The sequence below is a fragment of the Sciurus vulgaris genome, assembly GCF_902686455.1.
Source record: "Sciurus vulgaris genome assembly, chromosome: 10".
Taxonomy (NCBI): Eukaryota; Metazoa; Chordata; class Mammalia; order Rodentia; family Sciuridae; genus Sciurus; species Sciurus vulgaris.
The window spans coordinates 104,095,295-104,123,122 of NC_136470.1; the positions used below are offsets into that span (position 1 = coordinate 104,095,295).

At 35.7% G+C, this 27,828-nt stretch overlaps 1 protein-coding gene across 1 annotated transcript in view; it reads right to left on the bottom strand.

Moving 5' to 3' along the window:
• LOC306637667 (EGF-like and EMI domain-containing protein 1) overlaps positions 1–27,828 on the bottom strand; it is a gene marked incomplete at its 3' end in the record, with an annotated part of 604,663 nt that overhangs the window by 197,359 nt on the left and 379,476 nt on the right. Inside the window, exon 5 of the mRNA XM_079100439.1 lies at positions 21,827–21,949. Within this exon, the coding sequence (XP_078956565.1) occupies positions 21,827–21,949 (123 nt within the window). The remainder of the gene's footprint in view (positions 1–21,826; positions 21,950–27,828) is intronic.

Here is a 27,828-nt window from a genome sequence, read left to right on the forward strand (position 1 = left end):
TGACTCCAAAAGTCCTTTTGCCATAGCAGGCCATCGGTTGACAGGGTCAGTGGACAATGGGGGAAATTACAGGCCAAGAAGACCTGCCACAAGCTTAGCACAGTGTGAGTGTCCTTGCTGAACTGATGTTTCCACTTGTTACAAGTGATAAATCACAAATACTCTTTTTGTGGAATGTAATGTTGCTTTATGTTTCAATACTTATAATGATGACATTTTAATTATTTAAGCATCTCTTATCCTATCTTTATTCTCCAAACTGTCCTAGTTTAGGCAATAAATGCAATGATTATCCTCCTCTGTAACCCTGATACTTACCTGACCATGTGCATCTGGGCAACAGCATATGGAGACACACTTGGACTACTCATGACTGTTCTTGAACTTCCACCCAGCCACAGAAATCAGGGTTTTCTTTATTGATATTTATGTAGAGTATATAATTGCCTATTATTTTACCAAACCTGAACTAGAACTAAAGCAGATTTTGATCCTTAACCAGTACGAGAAGCTCCAGGAGGCTACTGGTAAGCTCAACCTGTCATCCTGTTAATCTCACCATAACAAGGCAGAATTTTATGTCACCGAATCGCCAGAATTATTGCATTGTGATTATATTTCATATTTGCCTACTTGCCAGAGAGGAAAAAATTAGGATTCTATATTCTGAACTAAATTTTGGGATGTGTTAATAAAATATATTTTATATACAAATTCATTCATATAAAATGTTATAAAATCAACATATATTTAGTAACATCCCTAATGAATTGCCTTCATTAAAAAGGAGTAGCTCTTAGTAAATCAGGACATTTCTACAAAATTTGGGTAACATCCTTATTTATATAAAACAACAAAAAAATGCCTAAAATAGTGGTTCCAAATTATAAATTGGGTAATGGATCCTCCTGAATGATCCTAAATTATTCTTCACTAGCATTAGGAAAAACAACCTACATATGAAAATAAATCCCCAAATTATCCTAATGCCTCATTAACATTAAAGGGAGTGTTTCTGACTCTTCATGTTGAAAATACCAAACTAAAATTAGCATGAACTCAGCAACAAAACTGAAAACTAAAAAGATGTTGTAGATTTGATCACAGAGAATATCATCAACATAACAAGAGGGAATGGGCCAAAAAATATAATTTCAAAAGCCAGGTCTACTTGGCTACATAGAGACATACTCTAAACTAGCATTTATTACTGCATTTGCCATGACAGCCCAGGAGTGACATTCAGAAAAGCACACAGATATAGCAAAGTGAAAAACAAATCCTGTAAGTATTATCTTTCATAGGGATGCCGTGGCGATTGGGGGCGGGGTTCCCCACTTTCCATGAGTCAAGTGAGTAGTTCTTTCAAGGAGACCAGATTCTCTTTGCAGGGCAATGAAAACTGTCATTTATTGAATTGTACCCAGGAGCCCAGGATGTTAATTTATCTCATTTTGTCCTTCTGGTCTCATGCCAGATTAGGTAATCATTAGGGATGAAACAATGAGGACAGCCAATCAAACTAGAGGGAGAAATGATTTCAAATATGATATATTTTGTAACTTTGACCTACCTCTAGCCTCATGGTCTTTGGGAATTTAAAATAATTTGGATAAATGATAAGAAATAAATAGATTCATGAATTAGACATATGTGATTTGGACACTAATAAAAATGAACAAGAACGAATTACTAAGGTTAATTTCAGTCCTGTATTTCCAAATCTCAATATCTAATCTAAATTTAATTTAAGTGACATAGTAAAAACTATGTTGCATTCTCATGCCAAAGTGATAGCAGATGTTTAAGTTGTGTGATAAAGCATGAACATGAACGAAAATTCCACTATTATGCTCAGTATGAAGAGGTGACTACTAGCAAGTATGTAAAGTCTTTTGTGTTTATTATTTTTAAAGATCTGCTATGATTGCTAGTAGTTTGATAAGCACAACCCGAATTTTCTTTCTTTGTAGCTAATGAAAATAAAAATATTCTTGCACATTTTTAATTTAACAAACTTCATTTCATTATTTTTTGTGTTAATATTTTTTATTGGATGTAAAATGTGCTTACATATAAGGAAACAGAATGGTGTCATTTTGAAGGTATTTTTTATTGCAAAAGTGTTACGTGCTCAAGAAAAAAAATGAAAATAGTGCAAAGAAGAAACAGTTGAAACTTAGTCTCTCTTCCTTTAGATCACCCCTTATATCCTCCTTGATTCAGAGGTCACACTGCCAATAATTTCCTTTAAATTCATTCCAGACCCTTTCAAAACCAATTCTAACACATATATGTACACATATGTACAAAGGTTAATACAGGGCAGATAATTTTTCATTTCAATATGTTACTCTCTCATTTTCTCTGATGATTGCCTCATGTTTTAATTTTCTAGTATTTTTGATTAAGGCAGGAAAGTCTAAGTAAAAAAATATTTTTGTAAATAGGTCTGGGGATAGAAAGATCCCTCCCAAACAGAGAATCAGGAAAAAACGTTTATATATAAATGACAATCACAGTGGTGAATTTGTTAATTGATTGTCTTTTCTGCAAATATTAGGTGAGGCAAAGGTTATAGATTTTTACTTTATATAATATCATCAATTGAGGAATTGCTCTATGAGTAACATGTCAATCATAAAACATTTGTGTTTTAACAAGCTGAGAGGTGTTTTTGCTTTAATCAACTCTTTCTTCTCATGCAGAATCACTTGGAAATGTTGGCATTTTCAATGAACTACATATTTGAGGAAATGAATACAAGTCTGTACTTTGAAAATAAGAACAAAATGCAATTTTGTTTGTTAAATTACTCTAAATAGCAATCTAACTAGATTTTTTAATAATTGAGCTTCCTGTCCCTTCAGCTACTAGTCTTTCAATATTAAACAACCCCACTAACATTTTGCAGATAATCATGCCTAAAGTAGTGCTTAAAATTGAGCTGCTAATGAGAGTGCTGGCAGATCTGAGCTTCTTGTGAAATCCATTATGGATTGTTTTAAAACTTTATTAAGGGTATATCAGATGGGTCCATAAAATACAGGGATGTTTCAATACAGATTGTGACTTTTATTAGTCCTCTTGTGAAAAATGGCATCGGTTTGATTCGAGATGGCAATAAAAAATATACAGCCTATGCTGGGGAACTCCATTTTCCCTGATCTTGAGATTTGTGATTAGTAGGCAAAGAATTTATATCACATAGCAGGCGAGGTAATGGACAAAGTAAGATTTACCTCACCAAACATTCCCATTGAAAGTCAAATAGGAACAGCCTGGCTGATATGATATTCCTCCTAATATTTCCTTTAAGCATATTCAAAATTTATATACTCTCTTTTGTCATTCTCAAGATGAAGAGTTAGATGACCTATTTATGGATATTAATAGTTATGTCTGTTCAAAAATACCAGAAAATGTTGAGAGCCCCACACTATCCTCATTTATATGAAAAAAGGAAATTAATGCCATTATTTTAATTTATATTATGTTCAAGCCTCACACTTTTATAAAGTTTCATTTACAGAATGATTATAATGTTCTGTATGCTGTGACAAAGAGTCTATGCTTTTAGCTTTATGTAAAGGGTATGCCTCTCTTTCATAATGTCTCCTTCCACGTACCATTCCATCCTGAAAGTACATTCCTTTGTGAAAGAAAATTGTTCCTTGTGGAACAAAATATCTTAGTTGTTTCAAGACTATTTTAAAGAAATAAATGAATTTAAGCATAGGAACTCAGACATTAGAAATTAATTATGTTTTCTAGGATTATCCTTGAGAAATGTTTGTGCCAAGTCTATGCACTGTTTTTCATATGAAATTATACTATAACATTTGCATTGCACTGCATCCTGAAAATAGTTCCTTAACATTAAGAAGTACAAATTTACTAAATTTTCTCTTTCAATGACTTTACTCTGATCTGTTTCCTACCCATTCATCCCTTCTAGTATTTATGGAGAATACACACTATGTCCTGTGTAAGGCATCGGTTAGGGATATTAGTATATAATGAATGACTTTTACCTTTAAGTCATCCATAATCCAGTGAAAGAAATAGACAAGTTAACAAATAAATATACCATGTGATGTTCTAATAGAGCATTTGCCCAAAGGGCCATGGGTTCACAGAGAAATAAAGGAACTGAGTGTTCACTATAAACTAGGAAAAAAATATCAAGTCAAGGATAGTTCAGTGGATATTCCTGCCATTTTGATCTCTCCACTAGCTCTCTGTCCCACCATTCTTACCCTTCCTCTTTTAATGCTTATACCATATAATTATCAAAACACTGTCCCGTAGTAAATTTCTCTACTTCTTGGCCATATACTTTTGTCATGAGAGTTGGGAAATATGATCCTTCCTGATAATTAGGTTATTAACCACTTCAGAAGAAGAAGAAATTACATTTCTACTTACCTCTACCTTTAGGGTCTATCCCAATATCTTCTGTTTTTATTTTTTCCTTTGTAGTAGGCTATATTTTGAAGATCACTTTTCTAATTATGTCTTAACCCAGGAAGATATTAACACACCATTGATTAATTACATCATGATTTCAAAATCTTCCATGTTTGAAAATATCTTTACTATTGAACATGACATTTTCAATGAAATGTTCAATAAGTTTTGGGAAAAAAAAAAATCATATGAATTTGGCAGGCAGACATTATTATCCCCATTTTGGAGATGAGAAAACTGAGATTCTGTAAGCACAAGCAGAGATTGAACTGATTTCTGTGTTTTGTTTTGTTTTGTTTGCCTCCTTATGATGTCTTTCATGCACCTCCCCCAAATTAAATGCATTCTAGGACTGATTATTATTTCAGAAAAAATGTTTGAAAGTCCTAGCCAATATTTTTAAAAAATTATTTATAGAAAGACAAAGTCCTAGTACTCAAGTAAAAGTGTTGGAATTATTTAATTTTTTGAGACATAAATTTTACATACATGTTAATATTTGATCCATACTTTTAAATATTCAGTGATCATAGAAAGAGAATTCTTATTCCCGATTATAATTAAAATTTTTGTTGAGTAGCAGCATGATGATTTTTCAGCTGAAAAAAAGCCTGAAATATCTAGCCTCAGATTGCAATATGTATGTGTGTGGAGTGTGTGTATTTGGAGGATGTTTTGAGATTGCCAAATGTAATATAGTTATAATAGCAATGTACAAAGACATCAGTTGCAGTTACAATGACTATTATTACAGTGAATTAGAAAATGATTTTCACCTAACAAATCACTGAGAATAAAGAAAGCTTATGTGAATATGAACTGGGTTTGTGTGGTAAGAATATAGTAACAGTTAAAGAATTCACAAACATTGTTAATCAAAGATTTCTTCCACAAAAAGTTGTGTAGAAGTCAGCCAAGTCTCATTAAGAACAGCAAGTTATCCAAAGATAAGCCACAATCCAGTATCCCAAATGATCTGAGGACATTTGATGAAGCCCGGATGAGATAAACAATAATGTTGGCAGCACATCACCAAAACTGGCAAAGAGAGAAGAGCTTAGGAATGTAGAGGCTGTTGAGAATGACTTTTCCATCTCTCACCTTCCAACCAAGGAGTTATGCCCAAGCAAGACCTAGATGCCATTTGAGGAATGTTGGCTAACTGCCTCTTGAGACTTCTCCGAAAATGACACTACTGTGATGAATCTCCCTCAACCCAAGGTGAGCCATGCCACTTCATTTTATTTCCTTCATGTAGGCAAATATATAAAATCAGAAAAAAATTGAATGGTTCAAATGACAAGATCATGGTAAGCAAAACACATCAGAAACTTGTTTGACATCGAGCATGGAAACTGCATTAGTCAGCTTTTGCTGTAATAACACAAAACCTCCTGTGTACATAACCATCAATATCTTTTCCTTGTTAGGTGGATCAGCTTGACTGTGGCTCCACTCAGCTTTGTACTTCATACTGGTACTTACACAAAAAGATAGCGCTTGTTGAGACCCTCTTTTTTCATGGCAGAGGGCAAAGAATGAAACATACCAGGCTTAACTACACATTCACATTTAAACTTCTGTTCAGAACTGACCTCTCTTCCATTCATATGCTATTGGCCCAAACAAATCACATGACCAAGTTAGCCAATGGGTAGAAGAAATATCTTTGCCTTTGGGCGAGAAAAATTTATATGGCAGAGGTCATGCATTACTAATTCTTTTGTGGGGCGAGGGAAGCATAGTTGGGAACCATACTATTGTTGACATGTTGTCTCTAAGCTCCAAATTCACTCCTTTGGCCTTCTCTGTGAAAATGGATATGAGCTCTTCAAGTAATATTCTTTTGTAATTGGGCATGATGTTAAGTCTTGCCAAGAGAGAGCACTGGAGAGTTATCAAAAAGTACAAAGTCTTCCTTTGGGACTGAAAAAGACCAAGAATAGACAAAGCAATTCTGAGTCAAAAAAGCCATGCAGGAGGCATCACAACACCTGACTACAAACCTTCAGTATTCTACAAACCTACAGTAACAAAAACTGCCTGGTACTGGCATGAAAACAGCATCACAGACCAATGGCACAGAACAGAAGACAAAGAGACAAACCCTCACATCTAGTCATCTGATCTTTGATAAAGATGCCAAAAACATATATTGGAGAAAAGACAACCTTTTTAATATATGATGCTGGGAAAACTGGTTATCCATGTGGAGAAGAATGACACTAGACCTTTATTTCTCACCCTGTACAACTCAAAATGTATCAAAGATGCAAGAATTAGACCAGAATCCATGCAACTCCTGAAAGAAAACATAGGGTCAACAATCCAGCATATAGGCATAGGCAAATACTCTCAATAGGATTCCTAAAGTTCGGGAAATAATGACAATACTTAATAAATAGGATGGCATCAAATTAGAAAGATTATGCACAGCAAAATAAACAGTGTACTCCTCGAGATGGGCTCCTGGTGGACATTTTCCAGTGACTGGCTCCCCTGGAGCAGGTAACTTTTCCAGTCTGACTCCTGAAGTCTGTGCATCTTTTTCAGCACCTAGCTTTATAATGTGCCCACCTTTCTCAGCACCTAGCATCTATAATGCAGGCTGTTTCTCCAGCATTGCCCTTATTCAGCATGGTTGGTATCTAGGCTTTGCAACTAGACAGTTTACACTGTGCACAGCTGTTCCAGTGCCAGATTCTAGAGTGTACATAGCTTCTCTGGTATGAGCTGCTTCTGATCTGGCTCCTGCAGTGACTGGTGAGCAGTAGTACCCAATGAGCAGAATCTTCCCTTGTTCTTTCCTCCAGCAATGTTGTACAGAAAAGATACCTCTCCGTGAACACTTTTCTCTGGCACCCTTGAGAGCAGATTTCTGGCAAATTCCGGATTTCCAAGTTTTGCTAGTGTGGCAACACAGTGACCTCTCTGCTATTGACTGAACAATGGCTGTGTCTTTACCAACAGGGTCTGAATCTCAGCTCTCCAGGAGTCTCTTTGGGTAAAATAGAATCAGTTCACCCATGGGAGGTAGTTGTTGAAGCTCTATTCTTCAGAGTTCTCTTTAATTTCTAACTGATCAATTCCTTATTACATCAGCCTCCTATCACAGATAACAATTCTTTATATTAAACCTCCCACTTCCAGATTACTGGTTTTTTTTTTTTTTTTTCTCTCTCTCTCCTGATTAGACGCGAACTGATACAGGAACCATATCACAAGCTATCACAGAGATCTAACAAATGGAACCAGTTAGATGAAACTTGCTCAATGGGATAAATTAGCCTAAATTATTCACTTGCACATAGAACTGGGATTCTCTAAAATTGTTCGTTAATATTCCATCATTCTGAAGCCAGAATTGGGATCAGGCAGTTAGTGTAGAAATAGGGGATCAGGTCAAATTGAGGAAATGGAGGCCATGAAAGCCATCTGCCTCTGGAAGTTGGAGACTGCCCCTGGGAGAATGGAATGTCAAGGATCTCCGGAGTCCATTGATTACCAAATTTGCCTGCCCTTATCAAGGACTGCAGGCAAGGAGCTGCTAATTAATGCCCCCTGGGCCCTTGCCTGGCTGAATCACTTTCGCCCTCCCCCCCTGCCCCAACCGCTTCTCACCTGCAAAACCAGGTCTAGTCACATAGGCAGGAAGGAGAGATAAGTGGTGAAAGAACTGGAGAACAAAAGAGACCTGAACCTATAAAAGATGTAGGGTGTGCTCACTTCTTGGGACTCTAGAACATCAACCATGCCCCCTTCTCACTCCCGGGAGAAGTCTGTATTATTACTACTTTTAAATAAAACCTGTTTAATATGCTTGCCTTGGCGTGCTTCTCTAGTGTTCAAACTTCCAACATCTAGCAGAACTCGTCACCAGTAAACGGCGGTATCAATTCCTGGGCATGCTTGGATGCATTTATCTCTTTTAACATATCTTGCTTGTCAAACTATTTTTTATGTTCTTTCAGTTGTTAAGGTTATGATCAGGCTCTTCAACCCTCTCTGAGAACAGACTTAATTCTCCCAATTATTGCTGTACTTGATTTTGACTTTCAGAGGACATTAATTTTCTTCATCTATCCAAATTGTTGTGCTTGGCCTCACCAGACCCCTCACTTAGGCCAATATCATATACACATTAGAAAGGACCCATGAAGAGCAGCATTTTAAAAGGCACCACCTCCCTAAAGCTATAATTGCTACCTTTCATTTCTGATGAGTTTGTTAATGTATGATAACTATGAATTGCACTATGTGAGTACATATAGAGAATATCTAAAAAACACAAAGAAAAATTTTTACTAATATTTTATTAAGAAACATGCATATTTTTAAAATTTAAATTTTTCTACAAAGCAGTAGAGCACATAGCAAGCGTTCCACTGGACATAAAAGAACTCAACTTACACATTTTATGAATATGTGTATATAATTTTTGCAGAAATGTTTATAGAAACTACAGCTATTCCTCTCAGTTGAAAAAAAAAATGAGCAATTCATAGAATTATTTGAGAAACTATATTGTGTTTTACTTTCTTGTCTAAAATCTCCTCCAGACTACCAAAGTGAATAATTGACGGCAATAAGATTAACATGAGTATATTGAACACAGAGTAGATGTCTAATACTGGGTTTGAGCTGTGGGAATCCAAGACTTTTTATTATTAAAAGACTCAGAAATAACTCCTAAATGGAAAAAAAAGCTTACCTTAAAGCAATGCCTTAAGGACCAGGCAAAACTCATGGCTACCATAATCTCTGATGCAGTTTAATTCTGTGTTTGCCTTGCTCTTTCCCACCCTTTAAATCAATATAATCTCAGATCTTACTTGATATCTTAGGTTCTCTTTATAGCTGGGGGTTCAGAGAAGTCATTTTTATATTGTTATTATCACCCATAGAAATCTCTTCCTGACCTCGTCTTTCAAAGAATTCCAGCTTTTGGATGACATTTAAAGTTTTAAGTTGCTGCTTGTGAAATACAGAATTTATAGCCTGGAAGAAGATGTTGATATTTTTTCATTCCAAATGCCTCATTTTACAGATGAGGAAATTAAGGCACAGAAAAGAAAACAGGTACATTCCCTGTTGTGTAGTAGGTGGATCTGAAGCCATCATGGAGGTTTCTCAAAGCCCCAGTGAGTGAACCTACAGTCTGAGCTCATGTGGGCAAAATAGGTGGATCATTACCAGAATCAAAGTGCACTACTTGTGAAGATAGAGATTTAAATTACTACAGCTGAAGAAAGAAGGCTGGCCAGAGGGCACAGAAGAGATTTAAATTCTGAGGGTAAGAGTTCTCTTGGAACCCATTTCAATTTTAGTGGAATAATTGGGGTGTTTGCACATCATGTGTGTCATGCTGACAATGCGAGGTGCTTACAGATCTTTATTTTTACATCATTTAGGGATCATTACTTTTATTTCTTATATTTACCTTGAGAGAAACAATATAGATAACACTCTGAGATTCTGAGAGAATTATGTGTGGTTTAAGCAAAAGGTGTTTTTTCTTTCTTTCTTTCTTTCTTTCTTTCTTTCTTTCTTTCTTTCTTTCTTTCTTTCTTTCTTTCTTTCTAGAAAACCTTTTTGTTTACTTACTTATGTGTATATAAAGAATTGTTTCTCAAAGTTCGTGCTCAATTGTCTTTGCAAACCATCTGGCAATTCCATTTTTCATTGACATCTAACAAAAGGGAAATGGGTAAATACAGCAACAGGAACAAAAGTATAGATGGGTCATCTCATCAAAGAGAAAACTTATTTACAACCAAATTTAAGCAGTGCTAAATATTATGCCCTGACAACATAATTAATAATAACATGCAGCGGAAGTTTCCACCTTTTATCTTGCTTCTCATTAATTTGAAACTGACTTAACTTAGGATTTAATGGACAAAAATAGGAATTAGCATAAAAAGAAAGCTGAGGTTCATAATGAAGATAATAAGCAGATTCTGCCAGATGGTGATATCAAAACCTGTGGCACAGTCATGCATGGAAACCAAGTGCTGATTTTCAAATGAAAAATGATGAAGCAATGGTTTAGAATAGTTTTTATAATGGTAGAAAAATTATATAGATTTTCTAAACAATCTAGTTGGGATGTGATATCTGTTTAGTGTTTCTAAAGGTACACTTAATCTGTCATACTGCATTTGGCATTTCTATTACCAATATTTTATTGCATGTTATTTATAATCTTATTTTCAAAGAATTTTATATTTCCCATTTCTTTTGGGTTCAGTGTGTCATCAGAACTTACTGATTATTCATTCCTTACAGAACTTACAATTGTCAATACCTGGACCATTTCATTGGTCTACAAATTCTTTTCTCACTTCCATATTTTTCTTGTTTGTCTGTATCATTTTAAATATCAAGCCATTCAAAACTTTCAGAAATCACATTTCCATTCTGTCATTGTTCTACCCACATATCTCCCTTGGAAAACTGCTCCTTTACCCGGTTACCTATAGGATTTACCTATTGAGTTAAAATCACTCTCTGTCTAGTCCCCACAAATCATCCACTAGTTCCTTGAATATATTCTCTGCCCATTCCAATGGGCATTGTCTCTATCTTCAGAGCATGAATTAAACCATTTCTCAAAACACATTCTACCAAATTCTAAATCCTTGGGTTGCAAATATTTTATTTTCCAAAAATTTTAAACATTTTTGGAAAACATGTTTGGGAAACCCGAGTTACGCAAAGTTAAATGTTTTCTTTAGTGCCTGGTTTTCCTTAAGAGAGTTTTAGTATGCAGTGTTCTACAAAATTATTGGACAATGGACCCCTTTTACATGAATTTAGTTGTTGATATAAATGTATCCCTATACATACACGTACTATTTTCTACATTTTAAAATAGTTTTGGCTTATCTAAATTTAAAGCTCCAGAAGAATTAAATGTATAGTTACCATATAACTCAGAAATTCCACTCCTAGGTATATACCTAAGGGAAATTAAACGTATGTACACACAAAGAATTACAAATGAATGTTTGTATCAGCATGTCATAATGGCCAAAAGAAGGAGACAACCGAAATGTCTATCAACTAACAAATGCATAAATAGAAAGTGGTATGTCATATTTGGCCATAAAAAGGAATGAAGTACTGCTCTGTGCTACAATGAGGATAAACCTTATAAACATTAAATAAAAGAAGCCAGTAATGAAATACTACAGACTGTGCGATTCCAGTCATGTAACAGTCCAGAATAAGGAGGTCTATGGGGACTAAAGGCAAATTTGCTTAGAGCCAAGGGAGTGATAGGAGAATAAGAAGGTGATACTAAAAGGAGCAAGGTTTCTTGTTCAGGTGATAAAAAATGTTCTAAAATTGACTGTGGTAGTGACTGCATATATTTGTGAATATACTAAAAACCATTGAATCGTATACTTTAAAAGGGGGAATTGCAGGGTATGTAATATAACCATTTGTTATAAAGATCTAGAGACCATATTTCAAAGAATTTTGTAATCCCTGAACATATTATAATTAGCAAATGCTCAACAATTATCTGACAAACTGACTGAAAGGGCTAAGAAAAGACTTTCTGCTCTGTGTTTTCTGTGGACCAATAACATTGTTTCTCCTGGGAGCCTGTTAGTAATGTGGATTCTCAGGCCCATTCCACATCTGCTGAGTTGGAGTCTGAATTTTTCACAAGTTCTAAGGTCACACACACACACACACACATACACGAGTTTAGAAATACTGTATGTAGTATTAACTGTGGTATCTTCTAATTGTTCAGCACACCATACTTACAGAGCTATTTTTTCTTTCTCATGCCTTAGGGCTTATTGTAGGGATTAAATCAATTCACTTTTAATAAGGACAGCATCTAATGAATTACAATTAACCTCATTTTCTTGGCTGCAGTTTTAATGTGTTTTTCAGCACTCAGTCAGGCCTCCAACATGTGATGATTATTTAAAATATAAGAAGCAGAGAAAAGCCACTTTTGGCAGGCCCCCATTGGATGGTATGTGCCCTTGGGGGGAAGAATTTGAAGCATCCCACTTTTTTGAGTTTGTTGGAACTACAGAACTTTTTAAGTTAGAAAGTGTTCATCAACTATACATAAAAATATATTCCTTTTACTGATTATTCTATTTCTACCTGTCTCCTGCCCCATCCCACACCTCAAGTTCACAAAGTCAGAGGAGCCTGAGGCTTCTTGGTTTTGTTCTTCTCCATCCCAACTCTTCAGTAGGGGTCAGTGGGACCCAGTGATAAGCTGAGATCAACCAAAGCTAATACTTTCCCCTTCATGGTTGTGCTTCTAGCCAGCAAGGGACTGCTATAGTAAGCGATGCCCCTCACATGGTCAGGTGACCCATTATTGTAGTATTATCAAATGGTTTTACAATACACCACTGCATTTCTCAGTCTGCAATATGTGCTAAAAATAACATTATACTTGGATGATAGTAATTGACTTATGATCAATTACCCTTAGTATTTTGGTAAACAATCACAGAAGTCTATGCTTCTGTAAATGCCAGAGGCCTACCACCCCCTTTGTTAAAATGAGAACAACACATTTTAGGAATATGTTCCAGATTCTTTAAATATGCTTTTCCTATTTATGGGAAATGTGAAATATGTGCATGTTTAGTTTGTAATAGCATGAAGTTCTCTACATATTTATAGTATTTACTATTTTTAGGAATATACTTTTAACCAATGGGACATCTATATGGAAGATACAAAGCAAAAAGACAAATAAATATACATACTCTCAGGTTTTTTTATTTTTCTGGTAATCCATGTGGATATATCCACCAAATACATCCACTGGGACAAATAAAATGAATGATATCCATTTATTTTGATATTAATTATATTGAAGGAAGTACAAACCTGTTCTGTTAAGAAGTTATGAACTAGAATAATTAATAAAAAAGAAACTTAACTTGAATTTATGAACTAAGGTATATAGTTCTTTCAGAAATGAGTGGCTTCATTTCTTTCTATGAGATCCTGTGCTGAGAGTGACTAGTCTGGAGAAGATCACTAAAAACACAGACACATGAAAGTCAATAGCAAAATAACAAGTAAATTTTAACCAGCATACTTTCTGATTAAAAATCACATATATGTATTCATAGCCCCCTTTCAATATGTCCTTATTGAAAGAAAAAATGTTTCCATTATTTAGAAATTGATAAAGGAATTTCTCATAGCAAGAATATTAAAAAGTCAGTCATCCATGACTACTTTTTATGATAGCAATAGAAAGTAATATGGATTTTGCAAGGGCAGGAACCAACCCTAGACATTTCAGAAGTCTAAAAGAACCAGTCTTTAGAGTATAAACCAAACTGATCCTTTGATAGGTGTAATTCCATAATCTAAAAAAATATCTGGAGGGTAAACATATCTGAAGAATTCAAGACAGCATGCTTCAGTTTGAAAATATTCTTGGAAACAAATTTTAAAAATACAATAATATGATGTTTCAAAAAGAGAAGCTGATTTTCAAAAATACTGGGCAGAGAAACTAATAATTGTGAATGAAAAGGGAAGGTCTGTTTTTCAGAATATAAAACCCATGTTATGCTTCCTGAAATAGGATAATATTTAAGGAGCATGAACCAAACTTTGGGAAGGAGAGCTTTTCTGTCCTCCACTCCCAGACACCCCCATGCAGCCATTTGCTTCTGCTTCGTTCTTTTTCAAAGGGGCACAGGTTGCTGACTGAGCAATACGTTTTCCTGTGCTAAAATTGTGACCTGTTGTATTAGTGATAAGAGACCTTGGTGAGCGATGCCCTGTTTGTCAGCCACAGACTTCTGAGGCTTATTTTTTCAGTCTGTCGCTTCTGAGACCTGGGAAAGTTGTAAGGGCCATACATCTGCATGTCCCTAATGACACCTGGAAAGTGAGCCAGCTCATTTCAGGGAATTTGTATCAGTTAAGGTCTCTTCCAGTTTGCCTCACTACCAAATAAATTGTTGACTGTAACGAGCGTTAGCTGAAAGCTGAGGTGCTAAAATGACTGCTCTAAATTATTAGGGGGTGAATGATTTATTTAAAAAAATTGGTTTAAAAAGGAATAAAGTGGATTTTTACTTTGAAAGCCAAGTGTCAGGTTTGAAGGGTGTGTGTTTTCTTTCTAATCTAAAAGACACAGAGGCTTAATACCTTCAGAGTTTCTGCAAAGGATGGATGCCTTTCGTTTGACAGTGGCAGCTCTGTTGTTGGAATCTCAGATGCCTCCCAGTGTCAATCAGGAGAGAAGACAGCGAGAGTAGGACCAGTGGTCCTAGGTACACCTCTAATAGGAAAGTGAAGGAAATGAAGCAGGGTTTTTCAGTCCCAGGACTGAGTGATTAGTGTCTGCCATTCTTTGAATCAAAATGAGCTGCAACGGTGGGTTATCTCTTTCTCCTCTTAACTCCCATAGCACTTTGTCTGTGCCTGTCTTATATTTACTCCTGCTATCTAACACTATAGTTGCTTGTGTATCCATCTTATCTCCTTTATTGAACTGGAAGCCCCTTGGAGAGAGAAAGATAACATTGGGCGTAGTTTTATCTTCAACAATAAATAGCATAGGAGAGAACTTTTTTATAAAGGAGGATAGAAGTAAAATTTCCTAAGCATCTACTAGGCATTAGCCAGTGTAGCATGCTGGTACTTTGAAAGGCTCCAATAACAAGTTTATGTTGCTTGCCTTCCTTTTGAATTAACAGAGATCTATCCATATAATCCAAAATAGGCAAATAGAGACAATATATCAGCTTTATTTTTGTTAAATTATAACTGGAGAATAGGATTAATGGGTATGGAAGCAATGGACTCTCGAGGCAAATTATCCCACCTGGACACAGGTGTCACTGGAAAATCTGTCTTCCCCATGAGAGGTCCTGCTCAAAGTGTACAGCACAGCAGAGTAGACCAGAATGGGCACTGTTTGCAGACATTTCTAGATCCCAAAGAGGAAACAGGAAGATGAGCAGAACCACAGCCTACTTTCTTTCCCAAAACTCACCAGTGAGGTAATTGACCTTCCTCCCCTGGGAAGAGGGGACTGAGTGAGAAAGGGAACAGAGACACATCAGGAATGTTCTGCTAACAAAAATCAATCTTCATGTGGCCATAAAACTGGGGAAAGAAGGTCTTACCACCATCAAAGTGTTTTCCTACAATATCTCATTTAATCATCAATATCAGTTGAAGTATTGCTATCCTGGATTTATAGACAAAGAATGGAAAACATGTTAAGCAACATGCCCTAAATCTAACTGCTTATAAATGTCAGAGGTAATGTTTGAAACCAAAGTGTGCACTCTCTATTTGACCATGCACCAAGCACAGATCAGATCTGTGTTTGGTGAATGAATTAATAAATGAGTAGAGAGAAAAACTGTATGTACTTACATAACTCTGGTAAGTCTCCAGAATTTTAACTGACTTGCCTTTTTAAACACAATGAGTTCTGTATTGTAAGTGGATCTTAATGAATTAAGCAAGGAAAAACCTTTCTTTAGAACATGAAGATAGATGGTATGGGAATTTTCTCAAATTTTTCTGCACGTATGTACCGGTCTTCAGCTCTTCACAGTCAGAGAGCTACTTCAACCTTGACATTCTCCATAACACCAGCAGAAGTTTAGGAGTTACTTCATAAATGACAAAGAGAAAATATATACAAAAGTAGATGACTCCTTCACAATGTTTTCAAGTTGTTTTTTGAAGGCAAAAATAATGATGTTTGTGGGCATTGAGTATACACACATAATAGTGTTTTTTTCAAGTACCAACAGCCTTTAGTGTTTGGAAAAATTAATGGTTTTTGCCAGGCACAGTGGCACACTCCTATAATCCCAGTGGCTTGGGAGGCTGAGATAGGAGCCAGACTCAGCAAAAGCAAGGTGCTAGGCAACTCAGTGAGAACCTGTTTCTAAATAAAATACACAATAGGTCTGACGATGTGGCTCAGTGATTGAGTATCCCTGAGTTCAATCCCAGGTACCCCTCTCAAAAAAAAAAAAAAAAATAATAATAATAATGGTTTTCCTAAGTTGAAATGGTACTCCGAATCAGTCTCTAAATGCAGTAAGAATTATCATAAAAGAGGATTCCGATCAGTTAAATTTTCTCAACAAAAAGAAAATAAAGTCAAAGAAGATTTTAACTGTCAGGTGTGGCATATGCCTGAAATTCTAGCTACTCAGGAAGCCGAGGCAGGAGGATCACAAGTTTGAGATGCTGTCTCAAATTAAAAATATAAATAAAAAGAATTGGGGATACAGTTCAGTGGTAGATTACACCCCTTGTTTAGTCCCAAGTAGCACACACACACACATACACTTACATGTACACACACACAAATGGCTTTCAACTTCGGCAAGAATACAAAAATAAGGAAGGCTTTCCTGATAGCAAGGTTATTAAGCAGATAACCCCCACCTTGAAAATCTCAAATAACATGATAAACAACCAGCTGCTTTAGATAAAATGCTTCTTGGGAGCACAGCATTGGCTTGGGCGAACCTTCAAAACACATAAAATAATTATTTGTCTTTTTTTTTTTTTCATTTTAGTTTTCACACAGTAATTTTATACCCAGGATGCTAAATGATGCTAAAGCTCTATGAAGGAAGAAAACATAATTCATACTATTCTGGTGCTCAAAATACCCAACTACATCTAGTAGTTACCCAATAGATGTTACTGATCAGATAGATGGGAAAAGGGGCACCAGATTGTGTTCCTAGCTCTACAAATGAATTGTTTGGAATGTGGAGGAAATTGGTCATTCTCTCCAGGTCTTAACTTTTCTCTCTTTGATCATGGCCTTTATGAGTAGAGGGGCTCTGGGCCCACACAGTACTGTGACTCTGTGGTTCTGATTAACCTGTTCTGAATCAGTGCATGCTGCTTATCAACCACATCGCAGGAAAAGGAAACTGAATAATGAGTAGGAAAGTCTGGTTTATAGTGTCACTCTGTCCACCAACTAGTTTTATGAACTCTTCAAGACACTGAATTTCTCTGAGATTTCATCTATAGAAGTTTTTATCAGCTCAAGAGTTTTATAACTTACAAGGGCAGAATTAGTCTCTGTTTATTCACATTATCACATCTAATCTGTTTTGGGAAAAAATACCACTCCGAAATATCAATAAAATAACTTTAAAATAGTTTAACAATCAATTAATGAAATAACACGCCTTTATGAATGGATAGTGTGTGTTCATTTATATCTCTCAAGCAGAATAATTTGTCCCAAGTGTCTAATCAGTATTCATTAGCTTTGTAAGTTAACATTAAAATGTATAGTAATCATTCAGAAAATTTTCTTGACTCCATTAGACTACTAGTCTCACTAGTTATGCTGCTGTACCAATGGTTTAGATAAGCCACAGGAAGAAATAGTTCAGGAAGTTCAAAGTTTTACTTATTCCCTAGAAATAAAATGTGATGTGCCCTTTCAAATTTAACAGACTTACTTTGAGCAAATATTTATAGTAAGACCTACTGATAACCCAATGGCTTAACTGGCAAACTTTTAAATGACAACCCCAACATTATTGGGATTTGTAGATAAGTAAATGAATGAAAAGTGTATTGACTGGGTGCTTGTATGTATTCACATTGGAGGGATGGCTGTTCATCCAGCCATTCATTCAATGAATATTTATGGGATTCTACTGTGTGCCAGACAACTGTGAACTGGGAATGGAAAAATGGAAAGACAAGATCCTTTCCCTTTAACTTGGGAATCCTTTTCCCAAGAATCCCAATCTAATTAATAATCGAAACATATAAATAGTTACAGTGCTCCATTAGAAGTTCTACACCAAGGTATACACAAAAGGAAAGGAAAGGCAGTGTAAAAAGACTTTGTAAACAATGCCTAGAAATAAGAACCAATAGATTTAGAGTCCCCACAAGGACCACAGAGGTTGGAATAAGATTCGTAATATAGAATGGATATATGTGAAAAAGTAAAAGGGAAAAATATACAAGGATGAAAATGAATATACTTACAGAAAGGAACCTATAGATTTGAGAAAAAAATAAGACTTCTAAAAAGGTAAATTATTGAAACCCAAAACTCAATAGACTGGTTGAGCATATGCAGTAAAGAGAGAAAGAAAATAGAATATATTAAAGAGACAAGGAGGCTATAATGGAAAGGTCTAAAGTGTATAATCAGGGCCACAGCAGAGGATGCTGAGCAGAATCCTAGCCTCTACCCCACATATCAGCAGCACCCACTCTTCTCAGTTTGTGAAAATGAATAGTGTCTTAGACACCCACATTTCTCTGGGGGACCAAATCACTTTGGTGGAGAACTCCTGCCATAAAGAACTCAAAGAAGCAAAAATTACTGATCTATTTCACTCATAGTGGTGGGGGCTGAAAATCACAAAGCAAGCAATAGAAAAATAAATGTAAAGCAAATAAAATGCTAACATCCAGTTGGATTATCACTTGAAATGCAAAGATAGTTGCATACTTGAAATTCTGTAAATATCATAATGTTAACACACTAACAAATTCAAGAAGAAAAATCTTGTGTCCTTTGAGTCCACGTGCATATATGTATATATATATATTTAAATCGCCATAGCATCCAGTGGCAGTAGCATCATTTGCTCCTTTGATCTGTTCCTTGTAAGAGACCATGTGCACTGTGAATCAGAAAACGTGCTTTAGGTTCAGCGCTGTGCCTGAGATCAGGGGATACCAATGCAACTGAGCTAATCAGAAGCTTCTGCTTCTCCACGAGTTTGTATCTCTTTAGAGGAAAAAGTTAAAGAAAAAGATTAGCTAACAAGGCCATTTACAAATGTTTCAATCCCATTTAAGAGCAGACTCTATTTTAATAGCACCACAAATGTCCACTAAAATGTTGATTTGTATTTAAAAAGCAATTCAAATATATATTAATGCCAAGAAAAAGTCTTTTAAAATGACTGCTTAATTCTATGACTGTAGCATTCAACACAATGTTGTTTGAAAGCAACTGACCTTTACAGTTACCAGCCGGTAAAAGAACACGGATGACTCATTAGTGCACGCACGTGAATAGAAATCCTCATTTGCTATTACTTTAGAATGCACTGGAATGCAAAATGATCTCTCTTATTTTTTATTTAATTATGTATATAAACAAATCTGAGATTGTGGTATGGTCCACAATTAAGCTGAATCTCTGGCATTACCATCTCCACCAAATAGCAACTTAAGGAAACAAGGAAAAGACGCTAAGGTGAATGACACAGAGGTAGGAGTCCTTTGCTGGCACTGGGTTCTACTCCATGCTACCACCTGCAGTTCTGCATCCTGGCGAGGAGCAAGTCAGTGTTGCCTCATTATCAAACTCCTGAGTCTCACTCTAACTCTTCCACAGTTTGTACAAGTGAACTTACGTTTAATGAAACCATGGAAATCTCTTTTCTCAATATTTTAACATTTATATGAGCCACCAAGAGTAACTAACTTCAATTAAAATATGATATAAATGAAATTAAATGAGCCAGAACCAGGGTGTATAAAGTCTCACATGCTTTATCAACCTAACAGTTATTATAAAATAATAATAAAAACTGTTATACCTAACAATGGCTAATTACTACACTAATCACAGGGAATGTATCCATAATAATGGCAATCATGATCATAATAACACCCAACTAAAGAGAAACAAATAGGTCACTGCCTAGCAGACAAGGAAAGTGTCACGAAAAGCGATATTCTCATTTTATAAGACCACATTGTCTTTAGTGGCCATCAGCCCTCCTGCCCCTGTCCCCTTGAACACCTCATGGTCCTCCACTCCTTCTCTTCCCTGTCATTTAATCCATAGTGAACACACCATCAACAAATAATCACATCCAGAAATAAGCATTATTACACTTGACCAAAAAGAGTCTGGGTGAATTTAGGACTAGACTTTGTGAATTTCCATTGGATTCCCTTGCTCTTGAACATATTCAGGTGCCTACCCAAAGTGTTTCCTGTTGCTGCCTGTCCAAGTCTGCTGGATGAGACTCATGAAAGGAACTGGATCAAAGATCCAACCTAGCAGTCCCCAAACCCAGAGCCGCAGCCCCAGGCGCACCTTCTGAGGGGATGTCTTTTGACGATTCTTTCTCCTACCAATTTACTAACATGTGCACCCCCCCATTAGGAACAGATATCATTAAAGAAAAAAATGAGCGTGATTTTGTAAGGTCAAATGGTAAAACACAATTAGAACAAATGCTTTTGTACTGTGATCTTAAACTAATAAACAAAAATCTTGAATCTATAAAATGTTTGGGCATTTTAGCAATATGAATAGATGGGGGAAAGTCAGAATAGTTATAAAGCATGGCACAAGTGTTTCTTTTAGTAGAGTATTTCTCTTCTTAAAGCTTAAAAGAAGGAAGCACTTTATGGCTCCCATTCCATTCCCAATGTGAGCAGCAACTGAGTTCATAAATGAAAGTACGATGCTCCTACTTTGTGCCACCCTCTAGGCTAAGTGCTTTACATGCATTATCTGATTTAATTCTCATAGCAACTTTTGTGACTTTTTGATAACTAGCATTATTCTAAATTTTTCAGATTTAGAGAGTCTTAGAATATTTAAATAACTTGCCCAAGGTTACACAAATAGTAAGTGTCACAGCTGGAACTCAAACCCATGTTTCTTTGAATCCAGTACACTTAACCCCGTGCTATAATGTCTTAAAACATCATTTTGTAAGGTTTAGGCAAATGTTTCAATCTTTGCTTCTAATCAATGAGCTCCTTCAGGGAAGAATTTATTCCTCATTAATTTTTATATTTCCAGAGCATGGAATAATGCCTGATATGGAACAGAAACTCAGTGAGTGTCAAATGAATAAGATGACAAATCAATAAATAAAGGAAGGAAGTAATTAATTTAAAAAGGAGACAGAACATTGAAGTGTATGCAAAAAGTTAATTCTGCACTAAGAATACTATTCCCGTGGTTAGTTTGGTGCTTCTGCATTTCTATTGTAGCAACATATGAGTATTTTATGATAAGCACCATTTTTACTTTAGAATTAAATGAAATGCTTTCAAAACTATGTACTTTACCCAGGGATTTAAATGAACGATTGAAATTCCATAATCAGAACATGACACAACCAAACCAGCATATAATCATATGTTTCCTATAATAAGCTACTTGAAGTGTTCTAATGGGTTACAATTTTGTAATCTAGGCATGAGAGGAAGATCTGTGCTCTTGACAATATTCAACACAAGCACTTCAACTGGCTCTGGATAAAAGAGAAGCCCCTCTTTCGCATTGCATACATGTTCTCTTTTTCCTTATCAGTAAGCAGACAGTCTTAACTGGTACCTTCACATCCTCTGCCATCTTCCTCCAGCTGCTGGCCAGCTTGACATTTGCAATAATAACTGCCAATTGTATTACAGCACTGGTCCTGACAGCCACCATTGTCAACAGTACATTCATTTATATCTGCAATTAAATAGTTAAACAGAATCAAGCTCCTGAAAGTAAACACACAGAAAGAAACTTCAGTGGCTCTCCTAAAAATGAACCATCACAGTGACATCATTCTTTGACCTCAGATGTAATGCAATCGACAGGCATCTCATTTTAGTTAGAGCCAATGCACTCTAAGTTTGATGTAAAGAAAGAGACAAGTTTTAATCTTTGATATCTGAAATGCTACCTTTGAACTGTGAACTGAGGTCATGTTGTGACTTTTCATGTTGCGACATGAATTTCGGAGACTTACAGTACAGATCCAGAAATTTTGCATCCAAGTCATTGTTTGAGAATGAGTTTGAGAACAAAGAGAGACATTAAAGTCAGGACACTAGGTCATCTGTTCACCCACTAAATTTGTTGTTATGGGTTCCTCTAGTAAATAACTGCTGAGCTTCTCCTCTTGCATTTTCTGCAATGTGCTAGACACTGGGAGGAAGGTGAGTGTGTAGTTCTGTAGTTTCCAAAGGTTGAAACCTAGCCAAGGTTGAGGACTAACCAAGGGTGATTTGTTGCGTTCATGTACTGAATATATTCCCACGTCCAAACCTATGATCAGATTTCATCTTTAAGACAGAGCTCAATTTTCTATATTCCTCCTATCCAGTTGTGGCTTACAAGTATTCCAACCTATCTGCAGTTTTGACAGTAGCCTGCGAGGTGACTTGTTACCAAGGTTCCTTTTTTGTTTTTTCCTTGTATGGGTATTGAACCCAGAAACACTTTACCACTTAGCGATATATATCCCAAGCCTCTTTTATTTTTATAAGACAGTTTCAAACTAAGTTGCTGAGGCTGACCTTGAACTTGCGATCCTCCTTCCTCAGTGTCCGGAGTTGCTGGGATTATGTGTGAAGCATCCTGCCCATGCTGACTTGCTACTGTAGTTCTACTCAAAATGGGCACCTCTACTTCATGTTGTCAAGCTGATTTGGATAGATCCTTTCCCATGAGATAAGTGTGGCTGGGAGAGACAGTGGAGAGTGCAGAGAGAAGGGATAGGTGAAGGTGGGAGAGGGAGTGTTAGGAGACCTAGAGAGAGAACCAGTTAGTCAGGAACAGCAGAAGCAAAATGAGAGCAACACAGAGGAGCTGTGCCACCACACTGCAGCCTGCAGAGAAGGGAACAACTGATGCAGGAGCAACAAGGTACAGGCAGAGGGAGCTACAAGGCATTTTGACTGGATGCCATTGGTTTTGTCTGCCTCTCAGCCTACTGCTTTTAAGACTGCTTTTGCTTATTTTCAGTTAACTTTTCATTGAACTGTGTCTCACACGCAGAAAATTATACAATTCCTAAAGTACGGTTCGATGATTTTGCAGAAATAAAATGTATTGATACAGTTTTTTCTCTTCTTTGCCCTTTGTGTGTGTGTGTGTGTGTGTGTGTGTGTGTGTGTGTGTGTGTGGTGCTGGGGATCAAACGCAGGGCCTTGTGCATGCTAGGAAAGTGCTGTACCACTGAGCTACATCCTAGCCCACCAGTGCAATCTTAGGACAACGCTAGAACATGACTAGCACTCAAGAAAAACCCTGTCTTACTGATGGTAACTGTCTTGATAACATACATGTAGAATTATTCCATAAATAATTGTGTGTGTTTTATTTCATCTGTAATTCTGTTTACAACATACAGCCACATTGTTGCACATACTTACAGTTCATTCATTCTTATTACCGTACATTATTCCATTCTATGAATATACCACAATATTTGTTTATCCAGTTCACTGATGATGGACAATTGGATATTTTTCGTTTGTTTTTGGCTACTGTGAAGAGTGCTGCTGGGAACATTTCCATACATATCTTCAATGAACTTGCATACATATTTCTGTTGGGTAATATATCTGAGACTGAATTTTCTGGGCCAAAAGGTATGACATGCTCTACTTTAGTAGTTATAGCCAAATCATCTTCTAAAGAGATTATTCTGATTTACACTCCCACCAGCTGTGTATTGAGGACCAGATGCTACTCATTTTTGCCAACATTTGGGATATTCTGTTTTTTCATTTCAGCTCTTCTGAGGAGTTATAATAGCATCATGTTGCAACTTTAATTTGCATTTTCCTGATTATTAATTAGGTTAAGCACATTTTCATGTTATTGGCCATTTGGATGACATCTTGTTGAAATGCTTGTTCAAATATTTTGTCCATTTGTTCAATTCTTAAAATATTGGTTCTTTTACTTGTTGGTTTTCAAGTGCAATGTTAAATAGAAGTGATGGCAAAGGTCATCTTTGTCTTCCTTCAGATCTTACAAGGATAGTTTTCAATATTTCTTAGTAGGTTTAATGTGCGCTGTAAGTTTGGAGATACATCTATATTTCTATCTCCATCTATCTACCTAGAGAGATTAGTTTTACCAATTAAGAGAATTTCTTTCCACTCCTAGTTTCATGCATATTTGTATCATAAATAGGTGGCAAATTTTATTTACTGCTTTTTGTGAATCTATAAAGATAATTATATGGTCTTACAAATTCCGTAATGGTTTGAATAACATTGATTCATCTTTGCAACTCTGAAATAAACTTGGTCATGATATACTAATCTTTTTACATATTTATGTATCAGTAAGCTAATATTTGGTTTAGAACTTTTGTGGTTAAGTACATGAGAGACATTTGCCTGTACTTTTCCTTTTGTGTAATATTCTTACTAGGTCTGGGCGCTATGTTGTACTGGCTATGTAAAACAAATTGCAAATTCTTCCTCTTTGTCTAGTCTCTGAAAGAATTTGTGTAAGATTGGTGTCATTTCTTAAATATTTGGATGAGTTCATTTATGATGCTATCTAGGGCCTGAGATTATGTGTTTGTGTAGGTGAAAACGTATTAATAAATTTAATTTATTCAAAGGGGAATGAAGGGAGGGAAGAGGGATGGAAAAAGGAAAGACAGTGGGATGAACCTGGCATAACTTTCCTTTCCTATGTCCATATATGACTAGTCCACAGTGAATCTCATCATCATGTATGTCTACAGAAATTTTTTTTTAAATATGGGTAAATGACAGAAAGATCTGCAGAGTAGAGAGAAGGGAGCAGGGGTGAGGAGAACAGAGGGGAAAGGGAGGTACTGGGGACTCAGTAAGAACAAGATATATTCCATGCTTTTATAATTATGTTAAAATGGAGTCTACTGTCATGTATAACTAAAAAGAACCAATGAAAAAGATTAAAAGTCAATTTATTTACTACATATAAGAATATTTAGTTTTTAATTTAAGAATGTTGGAGAAGTTATGTGTTTTGAGGAACTTATCCACTTTGTATAAATGTTCTAATGCACTGCTGCTAAGTTCTTTGTAATATTCCCATATTATCTTTTGAATGTGTGTCCAGGTTGCAATTAGGCCCCCTTCCCTATATTTGAAATTCATCATATGTGCCTTCTCTCCACTCCTCCTCCTCCTCCTTATTTTTGGTATGAGGAATTGAACCCAGGGGTGCTCAACCACTGAGCCACATCCCCACCCCCTGTTCCTCACCATTTTTTAAATTTTAATTTGAAACAGGGTCTTGCTAAGGTGCTGAGGCTTGCTTTGAACTTGTGGTCCTTCTGCCTCAGGTCCTGAGCTGCTGGGATTACAGGCATGTGCTACCAAACCCTGCTTCTCTTTTTTCCTGCCCAGTTTTATAAGGGATTTATCAATTTTATCTTCCCATCTATCATCTTTTTATTCTGTCTCAGCTCTCTATTTTAGTTACCTCCCTCAGCTCAATCTCATCTGTTTTAGTCTTTTCCAAGAAAAAAAAAAGTTTCTGGCCCTATTATTTTTTCAGTATTGCACATTTTACCTCTTAATTAATCTGTGCTACAATCTTTACTGTTACCTCTCTTCTACTTTGTATGGGTTTCTTTTACTGTTTTAAGTTCTCTAGGCGGAGATTGAAATTATTGCTTTTTAGTTTTTCTTCTTTAAAAGATATTTCTGGTTATCTATAAACATGTATCAAGCCACCCCAACAGCAAATGGTTTAAAAAGACGGTTGTTATTATTTTTCTCATTTCTGAGGATTGAAGGCTTTAGCTGTGTGGCCCTCACTTGGGGTCCCACAGATGATGGAATCAGTGGCAGGCGGGACTGTGTTGGGTCTTTAGCTGTTCTTGACCAGCGACAAGGGAAGGGAGCACTCCCCAACAAGGCCAGACCCAAAAGGTAGGGCCGACTGACCTCCTACACCCAGCCCTCCAGGCGGAGGACAATCAGATGCGTCAGGGAGACCAGTCACAGCAGGAACTCGTTTTTTGAGAAAGTCACATATCTTTTATGTAGGGTTTTTGTAGGCAAGAGTCCCATAGGACTATATGGCAAGCACGAGCTGATCACGTTGGCAGAACTGTTATTAACCAATCCCTGACAGTAAGAAGCACAGTAAAATCTATCTGATTTTTTCATTTGTCCTTTCATAAGCATTATTTTTGTTTTGTCTAATTTGAATCTTTATTTTGAGGTGCATACAAATTTAGAACCTCCATAACATTCTAGCAGATAAAACCCTTTGATATTATAAAATGTACCTCTTTAGATTTAGCTAAATCTAAATCTGTCTTTCCTTAAGATTGACTTTTTGTGCCTTTGGTATCATTGAGTCAGTTTTCTTTGGGTTAGTGTCTGCCTGAAATTTCATTTTCTGAAGTTTACTTTGAACCTTTTTTGTATTCATATTTTTGAGAAATATTCCTTCTGTACATTTTATTTTAATATATTCTATGTCTTATTATACAAAGTGGTATTATATCATTGACTTTCAGTGTAATTACTGACATATTTGTATTAAATTTACCAATTTACTAACTTTCCCATATATTTTATGTTGCTTTTATCCTCCATTATTTTCTCCCTTGAAACCTATTTTTTAGTATTCTAGTTGCCCAGTTTTTAGGTTGTCAGTAATACATTACTTTGTTATTCTTTTAGTGGTTACCCTATATATTACAATATCTATTATTAAAGTCAAATATAATTAGTACTTTAACCACTTCCATATAATGCTAGAAACTACAATTCAACTCCCTTAAACTTGAACTTTGTATACTATTTTTATCATGTATTTTAATTTTAGATATTTAAACAACATGGACTTCATTGTTGCTATTTTGAATAATTGATAGCCACTTAGTTTTATCCACATAGGTACCTTTTCTGGAACTTATTACTGCTTTCTGCTTCTGTGCTTCCTTCTGAAACAATATTCCTTTTGTCTAAAAATTGCTTTTAGTCTTTCTTTTCATATGCATTAGCTGGCAAATGTTTTTCTTCAGGTTTTGTTTGTCAGGAAATATTTTTTCAACTGAACTTTTTTCAACTTTTATTTTAGAACATTTTTAGATTTATAGAAAAAATTGCAAACATATTACATAATTCCTCTGCAACCCATATACCCTAGATTCCACTATTAGAAACATCATACTTTAATATGGTCCATTAATTATAATTAATGAGTCACCATTGACACTTATTATTAAATAGTTCAAACTTAATTCCTTAGTTTTTACAGTTTCCTTTTTTTTTTTTTTTTTTGTTGCAGGATTCCTTTCAGGATATGATAATTACATTTACTTGTCACATTTCTTTAGATTCCTCTTGGTTTTAAGTTTCTCAGACTTTCCTTGCTTCTTGAGGAAGAATGTTCATTTTGTAGAATGACTCTCAACTTGATTTTTTAATTACTTTTTCTTATTTTATACTGGCATTATGTGTTTCAAGGAGGAAGACCACAGAGGTGAAGTGCCATTTTCATGTCAACATAACAACACTATTTATGTTGACCCTGATCCCTGGACTGATAGAGTATTTGTCAATTTCTCCACTATAGAGTAATAAAATTATTCA